This window comes from Rhipicephalus sanguineus, chromosome 5, assembly GCF_013339695.2.
Source record: "Rhipicephalus sanguineus isolate Rsan-2018 chromosome 5, BIME_Rsan_1.4, whole genome shotgun sequence".
NCBI classification, from domain to species: Eukaryota; Metazoa; Arthropoda; class Arachnida; order Ixodida; family Ixodidae; genus Rhipicephalus; species Rhipicephalus sanguineus.
This window is the reverse complement of record NC_051180.1, coordinates 138436800-138449340: the sequence shown is the minus strand read 5'-3', so window position 1 is coordinate 138449340 and position 12541 is coordinate 138436800. Positions and strand designations below refer to the sequence as shown.

At 44.0% G+C, this 12541-nt stretch overlaps 1 protein-coding gene across 1 annotated transcript in view; it reads right to left on the bottom strand.

Moving 5' to 3' along the window:
• Positions 1 to 210: 210 nt before the first annotated feature.
• LOC119394270 (F-box only protein 28) overlaps positions 211 to 12541 on the bottom strand; it is a 46540-nt gene continuing 34209 nt past the window's right edge. The window contains exon 7 of the mRNA XM_037661553.2: positions 211 to 6140. Coding sequence (XP_037517481.1) covers positions 5875 to 6140 — 266 coding nt within the window. The 3' untranslated portion in view covers positions 211 to 5874. The remainder of the gene's footprint in view (positions 6141 to 12541) is intronic.

The following is a 12541-nucleotide window of genomic DNA, read 5'->3' as shown; positions in this document are numbered from 1 at the left end:
TTCTCCAAGCAAGCAGCCTTTTCTGTATATCAATGAGAAGAGACCACAATGTCAATCTAAAGCACTTCTTATGCTGAAATAATTGATGCATGCAGGAAAACAATTTGAATAGGCAAATTAGCTAGTCAAAAATCTGCGAGAAGGAGCAAGCTCCTGTGAAATAAAGAAACCAATGTTACCTGCACGTTCAAGTGACAACAGTGAAAACAGTTGTGAAGTGTTAGCTTTATTTCAAGGAACAATAAATAACCGTCTTGTGCTTACAGCGTTAAGCTACAGTCACAATTATAACTGTGCAAAATACACACTGGTATCTTTGTTGTGTACGTTGTTACATTGTGACATTTGGAAATTTGAGATCTTCTGTGGGTCACGGGAAAGAGAGATAAAAAAAAAAAATGCTTGTTAGTACTGCCCAACAACCTCAAGAGGTAGAGAATGCAACCACAGTTGAGCGAGAATTAAAAAAAAAAATTGCAATAAGGCAATGAAAACTGCAATACATGACACAACGCTACTGCATACATCCACCTTTAAACAGGCAAGCCATTTTGATATACGTTTTATCCTACAACACTAGTGCAACAGCGAAAGAAAAAAATGCACAAAGGCACACTCAACGCAACACATCAATGTGTCACTATTAAAAATGTGGCACAACATCATAGGGATTTCTCCAAGACACTAAAAATTCACAAAGATACGCAGTTCATGCAGCCAGCCCAATCAAAGCACAATTGAAGAGCCTTCCTGTTTCGTTCGAACTGTACAAGACCGAGACGTGATTGTTCCACTATTTGGACGCCCTTTTTGTTCCACTAGAAATGCTTACCAACATACAATTGCACATGACCAAATAACCTAGCCCTCACTTCATTCAGCTCACAATGCAAACATTAATAATATAAAGCGACTTGTTTCAGGGAATGCCTGGTTAAATGTTCTAAACCTAAAGAAAAAAAAAAAAGAAGCCTGGCAATTTGGCACAACTCATAAAACACGTGCTACTACAAGGCGTGGTTGGCGTACAATAAAACAATTTTCAACAAGAAAGTGTTCAGAACGACTGTGCTTTTGGGCAATACACATTCAGCAAAATAGTGTGCAGTAAAGAAACAGAGATACGAGAGTTGTGTCAAAGCATAGGTGTGCACACACGTTCACTGGAGCACACACGCATGTACACGAGACACATCTTTCCAGACAGCAAGAAATGGAAGCAAAGGTTACTCTGCACACGAAATGCAACACGGGGAAAGCGTGCGAGGCATCATATACACTGAGATGCGGGTAAAACAACTTTTCGGCCTATAGATTGCAACGTAAAGCTTTCTAGATGTGGCAAAATTCATCACACAAGGCTGGCTGCATGCAAAGCACACTCAAATGCCGGCCACCCTTGCTATCGCTTCCAACGTTTTGCGACAAACTACTGCTCTGAGCTCATGCTGTGAAAACATACAAAGTGGATGATGCAACAGCATATCGTAGGTGTGAACCAAGAACTGTTGCGTTGCAAGATTTATACAGAAAATTTTGAGCTAACACTCCTGAACCATAGCCCCAAAAATCGGTTATCTTCAAACATTATTTTCTTAAATTTTTAACATGATGTGGTCTGTGCTTATCAGAGATTCAAGTACATATTTGATAACATCCCCCCCCCCTTTTTTTGTATGTTTGAACACTGGTTCAGAGCAAGATGTTTTATCAGCCCGGACACCAAAGCTGCACCCTCGCATAGCTTGGCCTTAAACGTACAACGTAATAATTTTTTATTCGTATAACTCCGCAAAGCAGACCAACTTAAGGACGTATGCGATCAAACGATAATACTACATTCTGGAAACAAAAAATCATGGCGCTCCTGCCACAATCCGTCTGGTTCCGAAGTAACATTTCTAGGCTTGTGCGAATAGTAAATTTTAGGTTCGAATCGAATTCGAATAGTATATATCACATATTATAAAGAAAAATGAGCATATTTGTCATAACCCAACCAACCTGCACAACGTTTTTTTTTTTTTTAAATTATAACAAGGCATGTGCAAATGTCACTTTTTGGTTCAAAGGAAGTAGAAGCAACTTTTAATAGAAGCAGGATTTGGCTTTCGGTAGAATGCAAATAATAACCTATAAAATCTGTTACATTTTAAAATTTACTATACTTGGAGCATATAAGCCGGTATAACAAGTTTTTAAACTTAAAAAATGATGAATCGATGTGAGGGTAATATGTATGTTCATTTAGCCTTGAAGTGGGGCTTCGCGGCAGTACGGACTTTTCCTGAAAACGTGTATTCACGGTATAGCACCCCTCTACCGCAGTGAAACCACCTTTACGGGAGGTTACAAACAGACATTGCAAATTTTTTTTGGAAAGGTGTATTCACGGCATAGCACCCCTCCATTGCAGTGAAACCACCTTTGCAGGGGGGTTATAAGCGGACTAATTAGACCTATTCGTTCATTTCGAATACTTCGAAATTTTCAGTAATTTAAATTCTAATCGAAGCGAATTCGAATACTGTATTATTCGTTCGAATATTCGAAGTGCTCGAATATTCGCACAAGCCTAAACATTTCTAATTGAGACAAAAAGGAAGAAAGGAAGTACACACAATGGCAAATGTTTCTATTCAGGGTACACTCTGTAGACACCACAGTGAGAAATCCATAACCACGCGTAGTTTATTGCCTGTGTGTAGCGCTGAAAACTGCGCAGCTCTTGTGCGATTCTCGTGTAAGTGCAGCTTTGAAGATAATAGATAACGTGAACAAAAAGTAGTGTGCTGCTTGGTCCTGTATATTCATTTTTGCACAAGACCCACAGATTTATTTGGTGCTCCAAAAGCTAAGAAACCCAACAAAACAAAAACAAAAAAATCGCAGGAGGGGGGGACCAGAAAGTGAACAGTGTCCGGGATGTTTGTGCAAAGAGTGAATGAGACTTTGGATTTTGATGATAATGATCAATGGTTCAACTGTGGATGAAAGCCATGGTTACTATTAACTATTAGAACCTTCCTTCAAGGCTGACAACAGCGCTAACTTATAATACTTGTATGCAGAAACTAGCGCTTACACACACGGACGGGAGAAGGCTGACACTTGGGAGTGTTCACTTGTGTTTGTTGCTTGTGCACTGGCTATGCCTTATAGGAGAGTAGCCCATATGCTGGCTATGCGTATGAGCATGGGGCTAACCCCATGCTCAGTGTGAAAAGATTTCTGCATACCAGAACAGTGCATGCAGCTCCACAAGATGTCGAATGCTTACGTGCGATCATTGGTTCACTGATCGGTCAGTAAGTTAGGTGCAAGACGACCATACTTTACGGATACCCCACCATCTTCAGCGGCTGGAATATCCGCACATTGTCAGTTTACGTGCAACACCCATACCCCATCTCCAGCTGTAAGATGTGCAGGGAAACGCAAACGCTGCAACGATTCCAGAGAGACTGCAAAGCTGACATGAGTAGTACGACCACAGAGCATTGGATATGAGACAGAGATTGTCGTTCCTTGCATCCCCCCATGAAACACTCAAAACGCCAGCACAAGAACAGACACCTGCTTTACGTATTACAAGAATGTAGAAGTGTGCGAACATTTTTCTAAGCTTTAAGTGACAAATTGAACGCTTCCCTGATTTGAGGCAAAACGTTGACTAACGTAATCCCAGTGGCCACTGTTGAAACACGAAAAATGTGTCAACAGTGGCCATGAATATACTAAAAACTAAGTCATTCTTATAGAATGGCAGTAAGTGATTAATTAATGACTAATGAAACTGCTTCCTCCACACAACCACCGCAGCTACTCTTAAAATGGAAAATTTGGAACAGTCCGCACCATCCGTCATTAGACTTGCCCAGAGCCAACGCCATAGTAGATGTTCAAAGGAAACGAACATTCAGCCATTTTGAACAAAAATTCTCAAATGCAATTGAATACCGTGCACCATTCAATTCGTATTAAAAATTTAAAATATTCACACACCCCCATTTTTGTTTCTATAACCAGTTTTCTGATCACAGCGTAAATATTTCACCTGCTGATGTGACAAGTAGTTGAGTTATTAATCTTAGCATAATATGAGACACATTGGAGAATGACTTACAAGAGGCTAATGTGTTCCCAAATTTCATGCTTCCATTAAAACGTTTCAGAGATGCGAATGTAGAAGAAGCTCGCAAAAAATATCCTGGTGAGCAATCAATGGCCACTGGACATGATCAATTGACAACCAATATTGTATTAAGCAATGAGCACGATTATACATATTGTAGGCTTCATCAAGGTAGTTATTTATCAAGCGCAGCTCACACAAAAACAATGATGGCCATTTAGAAGGCCGCATGGCAAGCTGCCTAGCCACGATCGAAAAAAAAAAAAAAAAAGAGCTTAGCATAGCCTTCCAATGTGGCTGTAATGCTGAACACAATCTTTCGCAAAGGAAATATCACTATGGAAAAAAATTAATTGACTATGATCCGTGCGCTTTTCATTGTATAAGAGTACAAATCTAACATTCCTGGCAAGATAATGTCAGCAGCTGTGTGCAAAACAACTTTTGTCAAAATGAGGTGAAATAGAAACGGTGCATTCTAAATTTACAGTAGGAAAGTTGTGCAAGAAGTCACGTAAACAGACAGAAGTGCCAAGTTACAAATATAAACAAAAAACAAGCAAAAAAATTTTTTGCCTTTCCTCAAGTACCTAGATGCACTTGAACCGTAAGACACGGACAATTACACAAACATAACGCAGGTACTACAGTCACACGCCAATTCAGCTCAGAGTTTATAAAACATGGATTTCATCAAATCTGACGCCAAACTGCTCGCTTTCTTCTGTTAAGCCCCCGTAGTGAAATTTTATCTGTACACTTTCCCACAATCTTATAAGCTTTGCATACTAAGGCCTTCCATTTCAACTCCTGAAAGAATTGATAAAATATTCGGCAAAAATTGCATACAATTTCTATAAAAGTATGAAAAGAAGCAGGTGGTATTATTGGACTACTACATACAGAACATCTCACAGAACAAACAAAGAAAAAAAAAAGGATACTCATTCAAACAACTCACTTTCCATAACATACGGACACTCAACTCAAATCACTCAACACCACATGGAAAGTGCGGGGGAGGGAAGCTTTAGGGTATGCAGTTCAACGAACAGCTGCGTTCGAGTAACAGCGTGCAGCAGGATGAAGCCGCACTTTCTCAAGCACTGTTGCAGCCGAAGTTATGAAATCCCACATGTTGATCATGCTGCAGCGTGTTCGAATGATATCGGAGCACTCCTGCTATGGAACAGTGTATACTATAACCATGTAGCAGTTTGCTGCTAGCTAGAAGAAACAACACCCCCCCGTGTTACGCACCACCTTTTTAGCACAGGCTCTTGTGGAACAGTTCTAGTACGTGACAGATGGCCACTTTCCTCGTGCATGCCTCACAGCTATCACTAATAATCATGAGGCTTCGCTTCCTGTCAAGCTTGTGGCTCCTTGCTAAAGAAAAAAAAAAAACAATTGTTCACATGATGGATTCACTGGTACTGCCAGACAAACCCACAAGAAAGCCACTGATGGTAGAAGCATTACATAACAAAGCGATGCACACACACAAAAAAAAAGGTGTTCCCAAATCCAGTCTAGCCTCTGCAAGCGATGAAAAATCTTCAGAAAGTTCGTTCAGTCACACCCAAGGTGGTCTTCAAAAAGAAATCAAAACGCACACTCAACACAAGTACACAACAGATGCACACGCAATATAAGGTAAACGAGCATGACCCCTCCCCCCCCCAGCCCCACCCAGATACAAAACGTAAAAATATGAGGGGACGATCAGTCGGGCGTCGCTAATTCACGTTTGGCAAAGAACTCCTTTGTACTTTGTGTGCTTTGATGACCAGGCTTGATGTGGTGGCTCCTTCTCCGTCCAGATCCAGCTTGCGTTTGCACGCCCTTGGTTGTGCCGACTTGTCGACGGGCGCCGTCTTGTTTGAGGGCAATGTCTCCGTGGTTACTTCTTCAAATGACAAACACTCAGAGTCACTCAGGCTCGGAACGATGTTCTCCGGTGGAGTTCCGTAGCACGCGGGTACCAGCTTCACTTGTCCCTCACCTGAGTGAAACAACGCAGAGTACACCTGAGCTAGCATTCGGTTGTAGCAAAGAAATCGACAATATTAGGCACTGTTACTAGGCTTGCACGAGTGGTAACTTTGGTATATACAGTAAAACCTTGTTGATACGTTTCCGAAAAAAAAAAGCGGAAAATAAACGTACAATCTGGGAAAACATACGATCCGAATCCAGTAAAAATTGAGGCTGACAAGCCCATATTGAGGTGCAAGGGCAAAAAACATTTATTTCTTAAAAAACATCGAGGGACTCTTCGATTTTCAAACTCCTAGCATCTCACTGGTAGCCAGAGGTCAGCCAGCAAGTTCCGGTCCTGACTGGAAATAACGTCATGGTCACGTGTGCTGAAATCCTGAGACAACCCGAATATTGCAAAATCGAACTCTGTAAACATAAAGAAACGCTGCCGCCGTGTCAGCAGACGAAACTTTGTGCCGCATGAGTGTCGGTTCTTTCTACATTGCCGCTTGGAAATATGGGGCTAGGTTTGCCTAAAGTCACTGGAATGGGAAAAGTACCGCGTTCCTTTTCTCTTCGCCGCCGCGCCCTTTCGGCGGCTTCGCCACATAAATGGTCCAGCTCGCTCGCCTCGCTAGTGTCTCTCGGCCGCAAACGCACGGCGCTTTGGAGGGCGATTGTTTTTATAGGCTCAGGAAAGCGTGCAGGAACATTACGACATCCCGTATCGTTTTGAGACTTCATCGAAAGCCTATCGAGGCATCGAAGAATGCCCGGCTGCTGCGCTTTTGGGTGCAGCAACCAGCGGGAAAAGGGCAAGGCCCTCTTTGCCATTCCCAGCGGGAAAAAGGCTGCCAAGCGACGGGCTTTGTGGCTGCACAGAATAAGGTGGGAAAAATTTGTTCCCACGACTGATATCCGCCTTTGTAAGGTAAGCGCGTCATTGAGAATTCGCGAATGTTGTTTCGGAGAATGTTTGCGCCTACCCTGAACTAGTGCAGCTTATTTCGCGTGGTTGTCGCAGGAGGTTCATGCACAGTAACATTGCAGGGCGGCTCTTTATTATGTTTGGCGTAAAATTGACGCCTTTGGGCTCACATATAATGATCAGCGCGCCATTAAAACTGACTGCTACAGATTGGTACTGCCTGACGTGACTGTATGACGAACACAAATAACATGTGGTAGCATGAAAATAATGGCTGATGCTCTTGCGGCCGGTTCGCTTGCTTGATATGCACCAGAATCAGTATTGCGTGACGTGACTGTATGACGAACATAAATACCCTGCGGTAACATGAAAGGAATGGTACGCATGTCATGTAAGGCATGATTTACATGCCATGCTCATGATGCCCTCGCGGCCAGTTCGCTTGTTTGATATGCACCAAAATCGGTATTGCGTGACGTGACTGTAATGACGAACATAAATACCGTGCGGTAACATGAAAATATTGGTACGCATGTCATGTAAGATCTAGTTCACTATACATTGCATGTTTGACATGCATGCATGTTGAATCACAACGCGAATGAAACGTACGTATATTCTGGTATATACAACGCATGACCTGTAATTTATGTTCGTCACGCCCCAAGTCATGCCATACCAAATTTGCTATACATCCAGTTAATAAAACGACGGAAGCGCGCCAAGACAGTGTAATGGAAATCATGCCGTAAATGTCATGCATATTATTATTTTCTTGCTACCACCTGTCATTCATGATCGTGATACAGTCAGGGCGCAGTACCAATTTTGGTATATATCAAGCTAACAAAATGCCGCGAGCATACCGAGAGCGTGCCATCCGAGACACGTCATACATGACACACAAGTCATGATTTTCACGTTACCGCTTGTCATTCGTGTTCGTCGTATAGTCACCTCACGCTATACCAATTTGGGTGCATTTCAAGCTAGGGAACCGCCCGCCATCGCAGCATGAGCGTGGCAAGTAAGTCATGCCGTACATGACATGGAAGTCATGATTTTCATGTTACCACTTATCACTAACGTTCGTCATACAGAAATAGCTCGTCATAAAAATTTTGGTATATATGCATTTCATTAAACGACCGCGAGTGCCCCGAGACCATGTCATGTAAATTATGTTTTACATGGCATGTCTGTCATGATTTGCACGTTATAACCAGTCACTTATGTTCGTCATACACTCCTGTCACGCCATACCAATTTTGTTGTGTATCAAGCTATCGAAGCGGCCGCGAGTGCACCATGAGCGTGGCATGTAACTCATGCCGTACATGGCATGCATGTCATTATTTTCATGTGATCACCTGTAATTTATATTCGTCATACAGTCATGTTATGCCATACCAAATTTGGTGTACATCCCATTAACGAGATAGATAGATAGATAGATAGATAGATAGATAGATAGACAGACAGATAGATAGATATATAGATAGATAGATAGATAGATAGATAGATAGTCGCAGAAATTCGCTAAGAAATGCTTCGCATTCAATAAATGCAGACAGGCGAGCGCGCAAATGCCGCGCAGTTCGCATTTCTTTATCGCGTTAGCACGCGTGCGTGCGCATGTAGCCAAGTGAAAACTGCCGCAGTTTCTTTCCTAATCAGTCAGAGAACAACGGTATGCTTCATTCGGGGCTGCAAAAGCGCACGCAATGCGTAAAACATGCGTTACTCCGCGTCAAATCAACACCGCACCGCCGCCGCTTCGGCCGCGCTGGACCAAATATGGCGGCGCGCAGGACGGTCGCGGTACTTTTCCCGTTCCAGTGACTTTAGGTTTGCCGAAGAGCGGAAGTGATATTCTCGAGCATACGCATTTGGGATACGATCACGTGCGACTCGCCCCGACCGTGAAGTAAACTGCCGCCCCGCTAAAGGCTTAACAAGCTGAACTCTTCGCAGTGCACGTAACAATCGCGGTACAACACGATATGCGAAATCTCGCGAAAGTGATAAGCATCCCCAAAAGCGACAGCTGCTTGCTGCTATCACATACTACATTGCACACTCGCGCTGATCAGTTTGAGTCCTGTCGTAACTTGAGACATGCGCTGGTATGTTTGCCGCCACTGGTAATCACACCATCTCGCCCAGCGGAATGGGCTTTAAAAGATAATGCCAGGCGTAATGACAACCGAAGGCGAAGGCCCCAAGCGCCCGCATTGCGATCCGTCGAGTCCTCACAAAGATGGCGGCCAGCACGCATCGTCTCGTTTGGGTGTCTGATAACCAGAAACCTCCAAGATATCTTCCAGAACAAATTTTTTCTGGCAGCTTCTGACGACCCGCTGGTAGGCAGAATTGTCCAGCCAGAGAAAAATGAACGCCGACTGGAATTGCGCCGCGCAATGGGCGGAGCAACCGGCAAACGCACGCGCTCCGGGAGAAAAGGGTGGGGGAAATTATCGGCCATATTCACTGGGCACAATGGCGGCGTTGCTATGGTTACTTGTCGCAGCGTGTCATGCAGCGGCGGTGGCATGTGCGTTTCCATAGGTCTTGTACCGAACCATGATGGACTGGAGGAGCAACAGCCTCCATTCTTTGGACCACATTGTTAACTCGATTCTACCGCGCCCTCGATTGTAACGCGCACCTGTTTTCCGTGACCAAAAAAAAAAGTAATACATCGATTGTAACGCGCACCCATTTTTCGTGAGAGAAAAGAACAAAAAAAGTACGTAGGAGTCAAACTTCGCACATTCAGAAGAACAAGTATTTGGGTTTTAAAGAACTGAAGTTTCAAAAAAGTAAAACACAAAGTCAAAAAGCGGGCCTTGCCGCTAAAACTGTCACCACTACGGCAGCGATACGAGTCGCGTAATGGATCAGTCCTCGTCGCTGTCGGACAACTCCTTGTCGCTGTCAACACTCTTCGATTTCGGGAAACCGGCCCTGCTTTGGTCCACTGAAACCTTTTCGTGAAGCTTTGCTGTAAAAAATCTTCTGCTTCTGTTTGCGCCAGTCTCGCACGCACGTTTTGGGAACTCCGAACTATATCCGAACGACCGCGATGCGGCCCGATTTCCGTTCGTCTCTCTGCACATGTAATAACTATTTTAAATGCGGCATCGTGGTACACTCGTCGAGTATTTGGAGTCGGCACTTCCATGCCGTCGATGCGAACGCAAAACGGGATGACAATCTCCTCAGCACACGTACGAACTGAAAAAATGGCAGAAATGGCCAAGGCGCGTAGGAGGCGGCCATTTTGAAATGTCGATGGCAATACGATAACCGAGTTTCTTTTTTTTTCGGTACTCGATTCTAACGCGCACGCGATTTTTGGACTCGTTTTTCCGGAAAAAAGGTGCGCGTTAGATTCGAGCAAATACGGTAGTTTCCCCTACTGTTGTTGTAGCCATGGGGTCTCAACAAACATGTGTGAAACGAGTGTGCATGTATGTACCGTGCTACGGATGAAGGATTTGCAATGCTCAGCAAAATCGTGCCAAGTGCTACAGAAAATACCCTTGGGGTCTTTTTTTCTCTGTTTTTTTGAAAACCGTTTGCAGATTTTGACGGCCAGCGTCACTGCCTGCCTTCGGGTCGGTGTGTGGTAGAGCGGCGATCGAGCCATTCGGAAGACAAAGCAGAGGAAGCGCGGAGAGGGGAAAGGCACTGCGGAGAAGCCGCCGTTGCCGCGCCGTGGGCTGTCTGCCACTTCGCGCTTCACAAGTACACGAGAGGGCCCTTTTTGCACACCTGAATGAGAGTTTCGGAGTACGAAATGTATCATACGACCACAGTTTTCCGCGGTGCTGAACGTTGCTGCCGAATAATCGTATTTTCCGGGAACGTATTAACCAGAACGTCTTACACACAGCTGTATTGGGTTATTTTTAATTTTCGCGATTTCGAGCGTAGGAGCAGGGAAATCGTACTAAGTGGGAACGTATCAACGAGGTTCTACTATACTCATAAAGCAACCAAAGGCTAGACAGCAGTTGTAGTGTGTCAAGATGTAGTGTGTCAAACTGGACAGCAGCAGGCAGTATTTTACAATAGAATCTCAGTGACAAGAACTCGGCTGCTACAAAATTTGGTCTGATACGAAGTCGTCGAATAGACCATTTTCAAGCGATCCCAGGACCCCCAGCGGGCGCGCGAAGCACTATGGGAAAAGTGTGTACAGTGAGCCCGCCGGCTGTTCTGTCGCTCGCTCTTCGTTGGTGCCGTGGGGGCACCAAACAAAAAAAACACGTCACCGCTGGTTGACTATTATTAATCCTAAATACGACACATGTCCGAACGCACCTGCATGTATCTCTACGCATGAAATGCGAAATAAATGATGCAGTCAGTGTAGGTATTACCGAGCGGATGTATACCGGATGTAGCAGTTAAGCGGCATGCGAGTTTTCACGTGCCGATACATGCCGTCAAAACGTGCTATCGTGAGCAATGTGAGCTGGAACACCGAATTCTTATTTATTCAAAGATTACTTGTTCACAAGCCGCTATATAGCAATTAATGGCATAGCGGCTCGTGATCGGGTTTAACCAAACTGTAGAGAAGTGTTATAGTGCTCAGGTATACAGATGATTATTTGATTTTATTTGACAAGTCACGCGCTGTTCAAAGAAGTGAACACATTCTAAACGTGTTTAAAGAAAAAGGGATGGGACTAGAATTCACTTGCGAGATGCCTTGCTCTGATAATTCGCAGTTTCTTGATACATGCTTTGAAGTTTCACTATGGAACATATTTGCGGGCAGTAGGGCCCGCAAATAGCCCGCAATTTCGCGTCGGCGCATTCGAATATTGTTAAACGAGGAATTGTGATGTCATGAATACGCACGGCATTGGAAAAAAACCTTGCGCACATAAGATGAGCAGTAGTTTCTAGCTGCAAAGTGATCAAAGCGGGACATCCTGCGTATCGTTGTATTGGTTTGCAAAAATCTGTTCGCATAGCAAAGAAAAATTAACACGGACGTCCTCCATCCGTAAATAATGAAGAAACTATAAATATTGCAGTTAGGGGTGTGTGAATATTCGAAATTTCGAATATTTTTCGAATAGTGTTTGCTATTCGATTCGATTCGCACTGAAATTTTACTATTCGAACTTCCCAAAGACAAATGCAGTCAACGTCCGGTTGAAAGTGACCCCTTCAGATTTTCAATATGCTTCACCTCATTACACTCTCGTATTGCGGCAAAGCTGCCTTTCAAGCTCCGTTACGGTCGAACTTGGGCAAGAGACAGTCAACGTCTGATTGGAAGTGGTCCCTAGATTTTTAATATGCTTCACCTCCACACACCCCCGTACTGCGGCAAAGCTGCCTTTCAGGGTCCGTTACGGTCGAACTTGACCAATACCCCTGTCACACGGGCACCCGTGAACTCCGTTTAACTCCCTCGTCTTTTCCTCGAGGGAGATGGGGTTCATGTCACACGGTCACCATTTCGCTGA